Genomic DNA, 16,792 nt, shown 5'->3' with positions numbered 1-16,792 from the left:
CAAAACTCATTCAAAGTTAGGTGTATAATCACGTGGCAATTTAAAGCAATATTGTTATCCCCCTTATCACCAGCTCTATTAAACGTGACCGACAATCAACGCTAAAATGACACGTCAGGGGGAATCCCAAAAAGGATTTACGTAATATGTGGAGGCTGTCTTTGATCCTAATCTCGCCGGTATACTCACAAGTTAGTTAGATCAATAGTTATATTGGTATATCGGGATGGCCAGGTCTGTATAACACATATACATTTGAAAGACATCATCGCCTTTTTCCACTTGATTCAACTACAGCTACCTGGATAAAGACCGAGTCCTGGTCCATCATGTCTACAGCACCTTTCAAAGAAGGTAAGCTTTCCTCCAAAAAACCCATGGAATGCGCTGATGACCAGTGATTATAGATGCTCTAAACCGCTTCCGAATAACACATCCCGATCGAGATCTGAAACCTCTGATCAGGCGATTACATAGATTACCACTACTAAAATCAAGTTCTGATGGGTCCGAGGTGGACGTGGAGCTGGAAAGAGAACTAGTGAGGATGGAATTGTTAAAATGGAGATCAGGTATAGAAAGAATATTAGGTTCGATGAATAATTTAGAGCGTCAAACTGAGGTATATAAAAGACAAACTCAAGATACGGGTATGTCTAGATCACTTGCGTTATCAGAGGTCGAATCACAGCTAATATAATCTTCATGTGGTATATAGTGAATAAAACCGAACAATTACGCGTAACTTTAGCTAAGGAGAAAGAAGAGTTGGAGCGAAAGAGGAAATTAAGAGAACACCAAGTGAAGTGTGATGAAATTGCCAAACGTATTCTGGCTAGGGGTCAAACCAGGAAAGAACTAGACCTGTGAGTATCTCGTATTGGTGTCAAGATGATCTTGCTATTTCATCGCATCTGCCTTGACCTATGGTAATCTTCTACTTATGATGTATTGATCTCCTTGAATTACAGGCAAATATCAAACGTTCAAGAATCCTTAGAAGACCACAAGTCCTCTCATACATTATACCTGCAAACCACTCAAGCAAGGCTGGACAAGTTCAATCAAATCACCAAATTGATCGAAGAATGTAGATCATTGAAACTACCTATCGAACCATCAAGCTCGATTGAAGAATTACCAATAGAAGAAATCAAGATGGATGTTGATCCATCATCATCTTCACCGGCTTCAGGCGCAGGATCGAAATTGAATTTATCAGCATTGGAATTTCAACCTTCCGGACCACCTACTATAACAACTACAGCACCAATAGCTTCTGCTTCTAATTCTGCTTCAGCATCGACAACGACATCAGCTAAATCAGCTCCATCTCGAACATCAAACAATACAAATACACTTAAACCACCTTCTACAGGTCATCTTTTACCTTCCAGACCATCTCAACGAAATACTGTTAGTGCAAATACAACGACAACAACATCAAGTGCACCGAAATTATCTAGACAAAATTCAAATCCTGCATTACCTTCGAGACCATCAGCCCTACGAAGCTCAACTACTCCAGCTGTATTACATGGTGGATCTCTTGAAGATGGTGAAGTAGGTCCAGAAGAAGGTGAAGTAGCTTCATTAAATGAAGAAAGTAGGAAAAGGACTAGAGGGAACGAATCTGCTGCTAGCAGGAATACAAGAAGTAGGGCAAAGTGATGTATCTCACTTTAATCAGTCCTTACTCCCATTTGCTCAGTGCGCAAATCACTCTTATACCTATAATGAAGATTGTAATGACATGCATATCATGTACCAGTCTGATCTTATCTACTGAAACATGTATTCAACTATCAATTCGTTGTGTGGTGCCCCGCTATTTGCGGTCCACGTCGCGTAAATACTGATTGTTGACGAAATGTAAAATCATTCGATAAATTCACTGTTAGTGAAGAGTATCTAAACATATTCTTTTCAAAGCTCATTTCGAGGTTTATTCAGATGTCAAGCATAGATCCACATCCTCATTTAGAGATTAGACGAACCTCTGAACCTGCTCATGATGCTTCAAAAGCCAGAAACAAGTCAAAATCAATTCCGTCAGAAGTAACAATATCAATAAATCCACCTAATAAGAAAAGATTATTCATTTTATTTTCATTCCCTTTATTATTTTTATTATCAATTCCATTTTGGTGGTATACTACTTCAATTGAAAGATTATCATTACCTATACAACGTATAGATGAATTAGAAAATATTCAAGTGAGTTGAGATCTAAGATATTCAATTCACCCTTATTTCGATTTATAAAACTTTCAAAGAAGGCTATTTCAGTATGAAAGTAATTGAACTAATAATAATTCAATCATTTTATTAGATCCCTAATTATAGAGGTAAAATTTTATTTACAGCGGATAAAGATGCTTTTCCAACTCCTTCACCTGGTAGAGCTGTTTTTGAAACCAATGTAATATTAAAAGCTTTAGGAAAAATAGTTATTGAAGGTGTTGATGGTATATACGAAAGACACAGACCTAAGAAAAAAAGAAATTGGGATTTGATATATGAAGGAGAAGATTTAAATAGTGAGTTTTTTTTAACATTGTTTTTAAAAATTTTCATTTATTTACAAATTCGATATTTGTTTTAACTAATAGTTTAATTATTTAGTTGAAAAGACTACACCTTTTCGAGTTCATATAAGAAGATTTCAATATGCGAATAATTCTTTTCCACTTGAACCTTATGTTCAACCTCATGAAACTGGACTTATTACTGGTGGTATAAAACCTGGAACTTTGGTAATTCCTGTTCATCCTGATCAAGTAGGTGATAGATTTTTAAAACGTAAGTCCAAACGGTTACATCTAAATGTTTCTTCATATTTGTACCAGAACCAATACTTTCGCTCATTGAGACTTTTTAGAACATTACAAAATTGCATTAATTAATTCAATATTATCACTCTATCCACCTGAATCTCCAAGTATACCGCTTAGAGCACTGAAATATTCCCCAAATATAACATTGAGTTTTGTATTATTGAATGAAGATGCAAGTCAAGGAAATTATGTACGAAGTTGGGATATTGAAAATGCTATTCAAGGTACGTCCACTGTCAGATTCAAAAACCAAATCTTAGCTGACTTGTTGATATTGTAATATTGTTGATAGATCATATAATACCACACTTAGAACCGTTGAAAGATATATTTAATTTCACTATTGAATCACAAATCTTATACCATGCTCCTCTTACTTTCGATCCTACACTCATGAAACCGACAGAGCAAGATAGTGATGAAGTGAAAGAAGCTGTAGAAGAGGCTAAAATGGGAGATGAGAATGCTGAATTGATAGCTAAAGAACTTATACAACGCGAAAAAGAGCAGTTCTGGCAAGTCTCTGAGGAAGATATGAAGATTTTCGTAAACTCTGAAAAATGGTCATTAGGTTCGTGTTTTCTGTTTATAAGCCATGTTGAGAATGGTGATGAGCTAAATTGGATTTCGGTAGATTCTGGAAGTACAAATAATCCTGTATTGAGATTTTTATTGTATATTCCAAAAGAAGGTCATAGACCGATGAGATTAGCTACTACAGGTGAGTAAAGCGATAAGATCTCCCTAGCAAATCATTCCTGATTTAATTTGAATTTCAATTTCGTGGAATTAAGTTGACATAATGTTTACTTGTGATATTTTAGATGGAGCTCAATCTTTTTTACTTCCTCAATTCGGTTCAGTTCATATTCTAAATCCACCTTCTTTAATTACTTTTAATTCTTCATATCATTTATCAATAAAAAATTTAAAACCTACTTTTCATTTATTTACTCAACATTTATATTCTTTATTATCATTACCTAAATTATATGAAAAAGGTAAAATTCATTTACCTCCTAATTCTTCTTCACAACCTTTTATTAATAAACCAAAAAATGAAATTTGGCAAATTATAACATATTGGCAAATTAATCAAATTTTAAATAATAGAATGAAAGAAAACATTGAAGAATCAAAAAAAACTTTAATTGGTATTAAAAGATTATTAATAAAAATTAAAGAAATGAAATTTGGTGAAAATGTTAAAAATAAAATAATAGGTTCAATTGAAAATTTAGAAAAAGTAAGTTTATGAGTAAAATATCTATTCATTTAATAAAATAGATGAAATAAAAAAAGTTAATAATTATACATTTGTTTTTTTTAAAAAAAAAATAAAAAAATAGATTTCAAATGATAATTCTCCTTTAGAAAATTTTATTTTTTCAAGAGATTCAATTAATCTTGCTAATCAAGCTTTCTTTGATCCTTCAATGATGGGTTTATTATATTTCGTAAGTTTTCTTCTTTCTTATTTTTCTTTTTCATTTTTATGCAATGCAAGAAAATTAATAATTAAACATTATTTTTTAAATTTATCTGATATTTAAATTTAATTTTATCATAATTCAGCCTGATGAACATAAATTCGCAATTTATACTCCACTTTTCGCTCCAATTGCTGTACCTCTTTTGATTGGTTTACTTAAAGAATTAATTTCTTGGAAAAAGAAAAGAAATTTTAAAAATAAGTTGAAACAACTTGAATTAGAACCTAAAGAGAATGTTGAATTGGATAAAGAAGACATAGAATTAAAAATTACAGATATGAATGAAACGATCGATCCAGTAGAGTCGACAATATTGCTAGAACCGGAAATAAATGTTAATAAAGGTAGAACATTAAGATCTAGATCAAAAGGGTAATTGTATAATATTGTCAAAGATGTATACAATTTAATTAAAGTTCATTGAATCAAGATACAACTTGCTTTTACATATACGATTCGAGAAATGAATATATACCTATCGATGTTTACATATACAAAATTCATTATTCATATAAACTCTTTCCAATTTTCCATTAATCTCATTTTCCTCCAAAAATCTCGCACGAACTTCACAATGAATAAATACCTCAGATTATATTTCAAAGTAATTTGTTTATAAATCAAATTCACTTCCTCCAACTTTTTTTCTTAATTCACTAAAAGTTACACCACCTTTTGGATTTTTAGGTAATTCAATGATTTCAATATAATTACTTGGAAAAATTCCAATTTTACCTGTTAAAGGTGAAAAACCTTTCCACCAATTATTTGATTCATCTACTTTATCTAAAATAATTATAACTTGACCACCTTTAAAATTTAAATCACCTTTTTGATTTGAATTAAAATCATATAATCCAATAGCTTTTGAATATCCTTTATATGATGAATCTTCTTCTAATCCTATTTTTAATTTTAATTCTGGTTTATTTTCTTCTTCATTAAATATTCCTTTATCATGTTGTTGTTGTTGTTGTTGTTGTTGATGCAAATTCAAATATTGTTCAAAAGGTTTTGTTTCATTTGAATTTGAACGTAATCTACCAATAGGTAAATCTTCAAATGGTGAAAAAGTATTTAAATTCGAATTAAGTTTAGGGGAATTTCCATTTGTACTTGTACTTGAAACATAACTTGAAAAAGGTCTTTGTTTTTTCGTAGGTGATGATTTTCTTATATTACCATTTCCTGAAGCAATTGAAATGAAATTATTTGGTTTTATAGAAGTTGAAGATGATGAATCATAATTTGACCAATCTATATTAGCAAATTTAGATTCAGTTTCTCTCGGTGTAAAATCTGGTTCTCCTTTATTCTTTGACGATGGGTTCTCCAAAATATCTTCAAATCCAATTGGATTTCCCATTTTCGTTTTTGAATCACTTCTTCCCCTCACGCCTGTGGAGGTACTTAAGGAAGAAAACTGAGCTGAAAGTGCATTTCCATCTGATGACCATTGACCTAATAAATCTTTCTCGCCACCACTGATCTTTCGACCAGCATTTCTATTCGTGGTTGTACTTCCGAATGGATCGGTCGAATGACTTGTAGGATCCCAATCACCTAACAAATCTTTGTCTTTGGTATACTGATTTTGTTGGGATTTTGAAGGGTTCATGTATGAGAAAGGTTGAGGAACTTCACCGTTCTTCAACATTGAACCTGATCTTGATCTGCCTCCTAAAGGGGTACTTCCACCCGCAGAATCAAAAGTTGGATTTGCAGAATAAGTCTCGGAAGAATGTTCTAACGTTAATCTTCTCGGACTATTATTACCATTTGAAAATGGGTTGAAAGATGATCCTTTTCTTGTGTTACCAGGTCTTGCAGGTGATCCAGATCCAATGTCGGGGCCTCCTATAGGGTTGCTTTTATCATTTTGTGCACCAAACAAACTATTTCCTCTTGACCTTCTACCACTGGAAGAGGTTGGTGGCGTGTTTCCACCAGCTCCTACACCTTGACCGAACACATATCCTCCTCCACCTTTCTTTTCAGGTGTACCATAACCCATTCCACCTCCTTCACCATCTTCGTCTCTGTTGGTCCATCTCTGACCACCAGGTAATCCAGTCGATTTATTCAGCTGATCTATCAAGACATGCGCCCAATCAGGTGGATCAAAAGTTCCAGTTAAGATTTGTTTGGCACTGGGATTTCCTCCATATGCTAATCTGTTGGCATCTTGTCTTTCAACTATCACTGAACCTTCTACTGATACTCCTCCGAACAGACCTTTAGTCTTTGAATAAGAATACATTGCTGCTATACGACCTTTGGTATTGACTGATCCGGAACCTTCAGCATTTCGACCCAATGGTCCAACAGCGACCTGAAAGATCGAAAATCAGTATGGCGTTCTTCATGAAGTTTCATGCTGTGCTGCATAGGAACTCACCGATAAATTACCTCCCAATGTCAAATTCCCAGCTGACATGAAAGACGTTACTGCTGATCTTGACTAAACACGAACAGCATTAATCAGCCCCACGTTTTATCAATCAACTTGGATCCGAGGTACTTGACTTACATTCAATACAATCAAGAAGTCCGTCACTCTGTGAACCGTATTTTCATCAGCTTGCAATCAAGTGAATTCGTCCAGCGTCATTCTACTCACTCAGCACCCATTTGACCTCCAAATCCAAAACCTCCTAAACCAATCGCAGAAGGAGGTGACCAAGCTATCCTCGATTCCCTTTGATCAGCTTACATCACGTTCAAAAGGAATGATTAAAATGCTCACATCCATCTTCTAATCTAGCTATTACAACTCCACTACCAGCTCTAGCAGATAATAAAAAACCAGCTTTGAATACAGTAAAAATTGCAAATCCTGCTGCTCTTTCTAATACATGTCGAGGTACTACCTAAATAACATAAGTGAATAGATTTAGTATGTTTCACCAGAACGTATAAATTTTATGATTGTTGACTCACTTTATCCAATCCATTATTATGTGTATCAACAAAACTCCTCACTGTGAAAGTATATTATTATAAATTGATATTCATGTATAACCACCAAAGGTCTCATTCACTCACATATCTTAGCTGCTTTTCTAGTTTCTTCTTCTAATCTCACTACCATATTATCGAATCGTTAGTATATTTCAAGCATTATTGTAATTGTTAAAATATTTACCAGGTAAAGGACTATTTAATCCCATCTTGAGTATTTATCTTTTGAGTTATCCTAGTTCTCTGTTGATTCAAATTATGTTTGATATTCACGGATCAGACCAGTTGTTCGATAGTGAGATTAGGATTAAGATCCAAAATGTAGAAAGCAAAGGTACAAAGTAATTTGATGAAGAAGTTGAATTCTAATATTGACTTGTAAATTACGCTCGGATCGTTATACTACAAAAGGAACGATACTCAAATCAAATCTCTTTCAAACAATAATTTAAAAAAGAAACTATTAGAATGAGATGTTTTTCGTTTTCTTTCTTTTACTTAATAATGAAATTAATAATAGATTAAAAGCAAATACTAATAAAGAATATACATTATTTAGAATGTAAAAAACGTAGATCATCTTAAAATGAAATTATTCATTGCTATACACTCTTTTGAAATCTGGTAAACGTCATCAAATGAATCTCGGTTCTCGGTTCTCGGTTCTCGGTTCTCGGTCCACCTTTTTTCAATAATATTCGGTCATTAGATAAATGGATCCCCGCATCCCTCTCCCTCCCTTAAGATTATCTTATATTCAAAAAAACACAAACGGAGACCGAGAAAGCGATTCATCACTATTTGAAATGTACAGCAGTACACAAATGCTATTCAAGCTTCATAAAAGATGGCAATGAAAATATCAAAAATCTCGAGTTATATTCATTTTCTCATTCAAATGTATACCTCATTCCTGTTTTCAATCTCTCAAACACAAACTATTTTACATTATAAAAATATGAAACTTCGATTTTAAATAATCATCAAAAAAGGGCAGAAACAGAACAGGATAAAACCAAACAATCTCCAAGGTATTGTTACAACTACACAAAAAGAATGAAATGGATTTAAGATAAGATAAAAATGTTTATTGCATTGAGGAAGCGAAACAAAGATGAATATTTTGAAACAAAAATACGTTCTTGTTATTGGTTGAGTTTGATGTACAAATTCCAATCGACCTATCTTGAGAAAGCAAATTGACCACTGCCCGCATAACTTCCTTCTCCACCATTATTTCCATTTATAGGCATTTGTTGACCATTTGTCATTGGACTGGTTAAAGTTGTGAATGGAAATCCATTAGAACTTCTTTGCTGAGGGAAAGGATTTTGTGCAGTTGGAGTAGGATGATCATCATTTCCAGATAAGATTTGTTGTCTAAATCCATCAACTCCAGATGCTGACATTGGAATAGGTAAATGATTTGGTGCAGAAGGTCTTCTAGAAGCTATAGCTGGATTATTATTAGATATAAAATTATTTTGAGGATTGATAGTTCCTGGATAAGCTGAAGATGGTGGACCAGTCGCAAAGTATGATCTACCGTCAACTGAAGATATTGACGAAGACGAAGTTGATGGTCTTGATTCTCCACCTGTTGACCAAGGTGCATGTGCGTATCCACTTTGATAAGACATTGAAGCTCTACTAGAAGGATATTCTGATCCTACAGACATCATTGAATCTCTTCGATCCCAATCACTTTCTGTGCCAGAAGCTGAACTGATAGAAGCACGTTGAGACCATGCAGCAGCATTGGCAGCGTACATTGCGTTTGCGTTACTTGCTGCTGCTTCCCTCTTCTTCTTTCGCCAAGCTTTCCGCATATCTTTGAATTCTACAAAGTAAATAATGAATGTCAATATTCTATTCAGAGACCTACCAATTCAGAAAGCAGGATGACTCACCAGAGGGTAATCGCTTTTCTCCGTGTTTCTGCATCGCAACGTGCGCATTCAAGTGATTCAATGTTCCATAAGATTTTTCACATCCGTTCCAACCACAGGAATACAATCGTTCAATTTCATCATATCTCCTTCTTGGTCGTTTCTTTGGAGCGGGTCCTCCAAGTTGCACAAAAGTCAATTCGTTGGCGAGTTCACCTGAACTACCACCCGGAGGCATATATGATGATCGAATATTTGTTGGAGCGCCATTTCGAGCTAAACCTGAATCAATTGAATATGCTCTATCTCCTGGGAAACCAGTTGGAGGTCCTCCCATCATAGGTGGAGGAAGGGAATTTAGTGAATTCGATCGGTCATCTCTAAATGGCATATAACTTTTGATTTCTTGTTGGTCGTATGTTCGAGCTGAAGCAGGGGTTGGTGGATGATAGTATCCACCTCCGACGACTGCTCCTATTCCTGGAATTTGACGAGCAATGGATTGAGCACTTGGTAATGACACATTTCCAGTGAGGTGAGGATAAGAAGGTAGACCGTCAGAAGTTTGTGGTCGACCATGGTATGTTGGTCGTGCATAGGAAGGTAACTGCTGGCCTTGGGAATTTTGAATTTGTTGTTGCTGTAAAAATCCCGTGGGGGCTACGTGGGCAGGCGCCGATGTAAGTCCTAAAGCTTGATTTATGCCGTTACTGTGCTGAGGTGTAAGAGGTGAATGTTGCTGTCCCCAACTTTGTTGTACATTGAATTGAGGTTCTGATGCTCGACGATTGGCGGGTATATAGTGAGGATCAACACTACCATCTGACGTTGGAGTTTGAGTTGGGACTTGTTTGGCTAATTCGCTTTCGCTCGAGTCGTTGGCAGCGGAAGAAGAATCGAAAGGGTTTGTGAACATCCCTTCACCGCTTTCTTCAATAGTAGTATGTAGTCTAAACTTTCCGTCTGAAGAACTTGGCCTTTGAGCAGAATTTATACGATGAAATCTTTGGCCTTGACCTTCTTCGTTTGAATTTCCTGGCATAAATCCTGCAAATGGACTTCTACTTTGTAAAGCTCCTCCTGCAGTAGCTGGTCTTCTAGTTTCCGATGTAGACGGTCGAACAAAATCCCTTGAAATAGCAGGTAAAGCGTCTACAGATGAAAAAGAACTTCCTGCACCTGATCCAGAAGCTGAAGAGAACGATGAAGCTGCTGATGAATTATATTGGAAGGAATTAGGGAAAGGATAAGAGTTTCCGTTGCCAACTTGACCTCCGCTGGGTGTGAATGGACTTTGATCGCTTGGATCGGATTTGAAAGAGTTGGTTTTGATAAGTTCTGGTTTGTATGGTGTGGTGGTGTTGGAAGGAATGGATTCAAAGGTGTTTTTAGGAGGTTCAAAGGCGAAATCTGTTGGAGATGAATTATTTGATCCTCCAGTAGTCATCGTTATGAGTGATGCCAGAGGAGTAGACCAACTAATTGTCGAAGTCAGCACATCGTCAGGTGAAGACCATAAGTAAGAAGACGAAGTGGATGAGGAAGAATTAGCGGTCGGGTTGCCGGGAGTTGTAAGAAGTATTGAAGGCATGATGGAAATCGAGCATAGGCGTATGTTGTAAGGAAGACCGAGTCAATTTGATCATGAGCAGGAGTGGGGAAAAGGGAAGTTAGAATGTCGTTGAGCGTAAAGCGATGTTCAAAGACATTTGAAGGGCGGTTTTAGGGAAGGAGGGTGTTGTAAGGGTAAAAAGGTGGGAAAGTGGGGGAAACGCAAACAGGTACCGTGCAAGGTCGGGATTTTCGCGTTTTGACAAATTTATGTATACGTGTTTAGGAAAAATGCGGGAGATGGAGAGTATGGACAACAATCATATCGATAAAAAATAAGCAAAAGCAAATATGGATGATGATAATGATCGGCGTGATATAACGAAGGAGATGTAACCATGTGTCATATGATCCGATTCCCTTGTCAATTACGATATGATTGTTTATGAAAAGAGACATGACGGAGTTTATATCCGAGAAACAAATAATAAAGTCAATTGCGCCAACAAAGAAATCATTATAACACTGGACTCTGCGATTCAATTGGTTGAATAGAATAGAAACAGATCGAGACAAGATCACATATGACGAAAGCAAATGGAAAATGCCATTTTGACAATGAAAATGAAGGCGATTTAAATAGTAAACTCACGATTTATGATAATGTCGCGCCAAAGAAGAAATCCTATCTTTGATATGATTTTATTTCTTTCGATATATTATTTATTCTATTTGATCCGATTTTAACTTATTGAGATGAGAAACGTGAGGTACAAATGTTGTCTCAAAATTACTGTTCCAGTTTCAGATATAGGCTCTACCAAATCAGAATGCGAGATTGCCGTGTCAGGTCCCAGAGGTACAAGTTGTGAATTTGTGTGACTTGTATATGAATTTCCCTCTTTTTCAGTTTCTCTTAGAATCTGCCCTTTCGCTGTTGTCCTATAATAGATGATCGCCTAAGTGCGGTGTGAATCGTATCTTCTTGATTGAACCGGCCGAAAGCTGTCCGATGAGATTCGATAAAACGTGAAAGTCGAGGCGAATACAGGAGTCAGTGCTTATCGTTACTGCTGAAAGATCGAGTTGGAAGATCAATGAAAGATAAATCAAGATGATATGTTTAAAATGATAAAGATAAGTAAGATCGGATAGACTAAAAGACGGTTGATCCGGGATAATTACTTGTGTATATTCGTGTTTTATCTAAGGAGGAAGACTTGGTTGATCAATTCGATGATTCTATCTTTCTTTTTAGGTAAAAACAAGTCTAGTGGGTGACTCAGTCTTAAAAAGGATGGATGATACTGAAAAGCGTAACTCACCTAGATTTGCAATTGAATGAAAGACGCAGAATAGGGGGGGGAAGGGGGATTTCTATGAATATGTGATGCGGTTTTAAGTAATATATAACGAAAGTAGACTAAGAGAAGACGTGCCGAACTAAATTAGTATGGTTTTTTGCGGGGAAAGAAAAATGATCAGATCACAGGTTAAGTGTAGACTCTTTTCTTTTTACGAGAAGTATGGAATGAAGGGCCAAAAGGAAAAAGTGGAGAGGGAGATTACTTATGGAAGGGGGAAAACGTATTTTAGGGTGAATCCTGATTTCTGATTTCTGATTTCTCTTGATGAAATGCATATGCATATGAAAGAGGAGAAGAGAACACCACGTTGTTATTCCCTTATCTGACATCTTTTCAAAGGTACTAAATGAAGTCTGTGCTCTGTTACCGTTGTTTTTCATAAATCATGTATTCTTATCCCGGTATAAAGGCTATTCCTGAAACAAACAATACTTTTACAGGCCTCTGTAAAAATATGTATTCGACTGATGAGTAATATTTTAGCTCCAATTGTCTTTGTTTTTAGCGTGTTTTTTTGAATAATCATTTTTGTATTTATCATATCGCATATACCCGGAGGTAATCTTTTAAAAAGTAAAGTAATAAAAAGGGAAACACGTCATTTTTCGTTAATTGTTTCACTCCGCAGTTTAGCCACATCTTATTTCTCATTGATTGAAGCATACTTCAAGTACAAATCCAGAGAAGATTTTTTAATCAGGGAATTCATTCTATTTTTCATTTATCTGATTTGATTAAAAAAAATCAGTTACCTGATTAAAATCGATCAATCACTTCATATATGTGGAAATGCAGTAAAAAAACCTCGTAGGTGGGATATCTAAAATTGATACGGCCGCATTTGATATGATATGTTTACTTCGTAAACGGTAAAAGTATCTTGATAACCGAATGAAATTTACCATATTGTTTTGTTCATCCCGTCTTACATGTTTCTTAAGTAAGACTGCGACCTGTGTATCTGGATGAGTGGAGCATATTGCCATAAGGATAACGACTCGGTATGGATCACCCTACTATTCAAAAGAGACAACTCGGATCTATTTTATTGGATGCCCGAAAAAATCGCATTACCAGGCCCGTATCAAAGGCGTAAATATAAAACACGCTAAAAATATTCAGATAGAAACGAAACGATCGAAAGCTCGGACGAAATCTTTAGTTTCGAATTACCTATTCCTTAGACTTTTAAAAAGGAAGATTTGGAATCGGTACTACGGCAACTAAATTTCCATAAAGAATTCCTGTTTCTTTTCGCTTGTGCCTTCGGTCTGGGTGCACATGTCATTCGCGTGAGCTGATGAACCCTATTGCGAAGATGTAATGAAATCATGGTGTTATGACGATAAAGGTGGTTTACAAGAAGAAGAAGATTTACAGTCTTGTCCACAGCCAGTTTATCGATGTCCAATATATTGATAAAGTACTTGTCTCTATGCTTCCAACGCGCAAAAAAACAAAAAGTAAAACCATGAAACATTTTAGACATGACATAAGAATGCATATGAAGAGTGATAATGATCAACTCGAGTTAGTCATACTACATGATTTAATTTGTTATTAATTTCAACATATATGATTCTATTCACAATTTACAAATTACATGAATTGAATTTTGTGATCTATGTACATTCTGGTTTCTTGATTCATCATAGGTTGATGATCTAACCCATTGCTTCGGGTCTAATATAGTAAATTACAAACATGATTGTGTATTGATATTGATTTGTCATTTAATAATTTGATTACGTATCTTGTTCTTCTTCAATGTCTTCCAACCGCGAGTGATTTGGCTTCATCAATATTCTTTGATTACAGCTAAGCCCTTCTGGCAAATTCACTAGCTGACATATCTAATTCAAAAGTCGTTCTAAATGCTTTGGTAGGTACAATTAATTTTTGACTCGTCTTCTTTTTATTTCCACCTATAATACCTGCATGTGGTGTATCAGAAAATGATCTATTAAATAAAGTTCTAGAAAGAGGTTGTGATTTAGGTAATCTAGGTGTAAATTCATTATATGTATTTTGATTTGTAGTAGTTGTTAAAGGTGATAAACCTCTAACTCTAGGTCTAATACTTGAAGAATTGGAAGGAGGATTTGTAAATATTTTAGGATATCGTGATGTTAAATGTTTGACATCTGAGGTTGAATTTGAAGATTTTGTTGGAGGTGTATGTATAGATGAAGATGAATGTGAATGTGAATGTGAGACAGAAGGAAGATTGACAAATTTTGATTCAGGTGATAAAGAAAAATCTTCGGAAGATGATGACATGAATTCTTTTTCTGATTCAGTAGGTGAACTTTGCTCATCATGTTCGTGATCGCTTGAGTAGTTCGAGTCGGTATTTGAATGATCTGCAGACGATGGAGAAGATAAAGAATGACTTTCTAATCGTCGGGATGACGGTCCGGATTCAGGCGAAGTGAGGGATATTGAGTGCATGATGATGTATTTTTCGTATGCAGAGGAATTGTTGGGTAAAAGAATGAAAGATTTCAAAGGATATTTAATATTTGACTGGTAATGATCAAGTGAAATGAAGAGAATGTAAGTGGCCAAGATTGAACCACTGTCGAATTATGGCTCTATATATATACGTTGATGTTGTATGGAGTACGTGGTGAATGACGATGATGATCGTTGTGACTTAAGTATTGCAACATATGATCTTGAAACGATTTAGGTTGAAAATATTCAATGTTTTGGGGGTAAAAGGTAATCGTTTAGTCTAATTTAGTTTGAATAATCAAGGTATATTTCTTTGGGGACCCCTTCTTTTGATTAATGAGTGATTTAACATACATGAAGAAAACAAATGCATCATGTTTGAAGCGTTAAAATGTCCTTATGCTGGAATCAAAGGAATGTAACTTTTTACCTTTGGGGTAAAGAACCAAACACCATTCATCCCCAATAATTTTAATTACCTTATACAAAATCAAGTTTTGGTTTGCGTCGCTCCTTGTGGGGCGCCTCGTCACTAAACCACGCGGATATTCCGGATTAGGTTGTTTAAACTCGTGTGAGTACTTTCTTTGGGGGAAAGAGGTACCATGCGCGCGTTTGCTTGGACAAAGGGTTCAGCTGCCACGTGGTGTGGTTACGTTTACCACGATCACGCTAGTACCTGGTCGAGGGATAGATTAGATTAGGAAAATATTGATGAAGAAGGATTGCTCTACATCCCTTCAAGATATTACCGGTAACCTAACTTGGTTACCAACATTCAGCGTGACCGCATATCCCTCGTCGCAGAGCTAACAGAACAATCCTCCGCTCTTGATGACCACGCTGCACCCGGTTCTCGCAGACAATGATGTTGATTCACGATACAAATCCCTTAATTGCTTGCGGATAGTCATGCAAGAGGGTATGGTTTCGGATCGTGCTGCATTGCGCGCTTTGGAATTTGACGAGAAAGCTTTCGTGAAGATCACGCCAAATTTTCAAATGGTCAAATTTTCTGAAAAATCAAATCACATCCAATCATCACATTCTCAAGGCGACTACAGAATGTCAACACATTCTGGAATGAACCACCCCATTCTCAAGAATGACGAGTCGAGGATATCTATCAATTGGGATCAAATTACATCCCTATTGGAGTGGCAATCGTCAATCAAGAGAAACTGTAGATTCGTCAATGATGAAGAAGACTTGTTCAAGATAATTTTTTGTAGTGTAGATGAACAGATTCACGCAGGATGTACTTGGGATGTATTTAGAGGTGTGATAATGCTCGAAGATCGGAATGTGGGAATTACAACCTGTAGTACTTAAATTGACAAAGCTCAAGTCATTCAAAATAGCTGATGATCCAGACGATGATACGTCTTTCTGGGATGGAGATGAAGCATACCACCGCGATGACGCACTCAAACAAATCATCAATGAAGATTACATGTTACGACAACATCTTGTGAAACTTCAAGGCTTAGTAGTCCCCCGATATTACGGGATGTTCGTATGGCATGAAGAGCATGACAATAAGCAGGAAAATTGGATTATTGCAACCATTATGGAGGATGTAGGAGATCCGATCAGTGAGGTCATGTCAAGATATTCTTTGCCTGTCAAGTGAGTGCAATGCAGATCTCGTATCACAACGATATCATGTTGAATGTATATACCAAGTTAAGTTGAATAAAGTCACGGCGGAGCTTAGTTGATCTAAACTTATGTTCTCGTAGACGACAGATACTTGATTGTTTCAAACATCTGCACAACATACCGCATGTCGTACACCAACACACCAAATACAACCACATTCTAGAAAGAGATAATGATGATAAGAGGAATATACAGGTTGGAAAATTCTTCTTGATAGATTTCCAACACGCTGTTTGTTTGGCTGATTGGCAATACCAAGAAGGGCAAAAAGAGTTGGATAGAGAGGATAAGATAATGATGTGGCGACTGGCCCTGCGAACTGAGTGAGTAGTGTACTTTTAATCTTCGAGCTACAAGAATATATATTGATTCAACAAGCATACATTATAGTCCCACCACTGGTCTTATTGTGGATAAGCGAGTTCGAGCTGAGTGAATCAAGCTTCCTAGCAGATCAGTGATATGAAGTCTCAATTTCCGAAATGTTGTATATATTCGATTTCAATTCCTTCCTAAACAAACTGTATATTTTTCAAATTCTTCTTGTTCGGCGTCGTTGAGGTGAACCTGATGAT

The 16,792-nt window shown here is 35.9% G+C and overlaps 6 protein-coding genes across 6 annotated transcripts; 3 read left to right on the top strand and 3 right to left on the bottom strand.

The window, feature by feature from the left end:
* Nucleotides 1-329: 329 nt before the first annotated feature.
* On the top strand, nucleotides 330-1,671 carry I206_107005 (uncharacterized protein; the record flags this gene model as incomplete). Its single annotated transcript, XM_019157173.1, has 4 exons — nucleotides 330-354; nucleotides 408-650; nucleotides 719-866; nucleotides 972-1,671. The coding sequence occupies 4 exons, from the start codon at nucleotides 330-332 to the stop codon at nucleotides 1,669-1,671; spliced, it is 1,116 nt and encodes a 371-aa protein (XP_019009891.1).
* Nucleotides 1,672-1,953: 282 nt separating this feature from the next.
* I206_107004 (uncharacterized protein) lies at nucleotides 1,954-4,706 on the top strand (the record flags this gene model as incomplete). The annotated part of the gene is made up of 9 exons (XM_019157174.1): nucleotides 1,954-2,217; nucleotides 2,333-2,540; nucleotides 2,626-2,802; nucleotides 2,882-3,061; nucleotides 3,130-3,408; nucleotides 3,472-3,558; nucleotides 3,662-4,083; nucleotides 4,187-4,294; nucleotides 4,413-4,706. 9 exons carry the CDS (start codon nucleotides 1,954-1,956, stop codon nucleotides 4,704-4,706), a joined length of 2,019 nt encoding a protein of 672 aa, XP_019009892.1.
* Nucleotides 4,707-4,943: 237 nt separating this feature from the next.
* I206_107003 (uncharacterized protein) lies at nucleotides 4,944-7,500 on the bottom strand (the record flags this gene model as incomplete). Its single annotated transcript, XM_019157175.2, has 8 exons — nucleotides 4,944-6,662; nucleotides 6,729-6,791; nucleotides 6,861-6,888; nucleotides 6,951-7,014; nucleotides 7,077-7,200; nucleotides 7,271-7,311; nucleotides 7,376-7,414; nucleotides 7,476-7,500. 8 exons carry the CDS (start codon nucleotides 7,498-7,500, stop codon nucleotides 4,944-4,946), a joined length of 2,103 nt encoding a protein of 700 aa, XP_019009893.2.
* A 972-nt stretch (nucleotides 7,501-8,472) lies between these two features.
* I206_107002 (uncharacterized protein) lies at nucleotides 8,473-10,771 on the bottom strand (the record flags this gene model as incomplete). Its single annotated transcript, XM_019157176.1, has 2 exons — nucleotides 8,473-9,131; nucleotides 9,202-10,771. The coding sequence occupies 2 exons, from the start codon at nucleotides 10,769-10,771 to the stop codon at nucleotides 8,473-8,475; spliced, it is 2,229 nt and encodes a 742-aa protein (XP_019009894.1).
* Nucleotides 10,772-13,916: 3,145 nt separating this feature from the next.
* I206_107001 (uncharacterized protein) lies at nucleotides 13,917-14,549 on the bottom strand (the record flags this gene model as incomplete). Its single annotated transcript, XM_019157177.1, has 1 exon — nucleotides 13,917-14,549. One exon carries the CDS (start codon nucleotides 14,547-14,549, stop codon nucleotides 13,917-13,919), a length of 633 nt encoding a protein of 210 aa, XP_019009895.1.
* A 918-nt stretch (nucleotides 14,550-15,467) lies between these two features.
* On the top strand, nucleotides 15,468-16,653 carry I206_107000 (uncharacterized protein; the record flags this gene model as incomplete). Its single annotated transcript, XM_019157178.1, has 4 exons — nucleotides 15,468-15,834; nucleotides 15,917-16,184; nucleotides 16,298-16,540; nucleotides 16,608-16,653. The coding sequence occupies 4 exons, from the start codon at nucleotides 15,468-15,470 to the stop codon at nucleotides 16,651-16,653; spliced, it is 924 nt and encodes a 307-aa protein (XP_019009896.1).
* Nucleotides 16,654-16,792: the final 139 nt, after the last annotated feature.

The sequence above is a fragment of the Kwoniella pini genome, chromosome 10 (assembly GCF_000512605.2).
Source record: "Kwoniella pini CBS 10737 chromosome 10, complete sequence".
In the NCBI taxonomy this organism is placed as follows: Eukaryota; Fungi; Basidiomycota; class Tremellomycetes; order Tremellales; family Cryptococcaceae; genus Kwoniella; species Kwoniella pini.
Note: the sequence above shows the minus strand (reverse complement) of the source record. Positions and strands in the feature narration are given on the sequence as shown.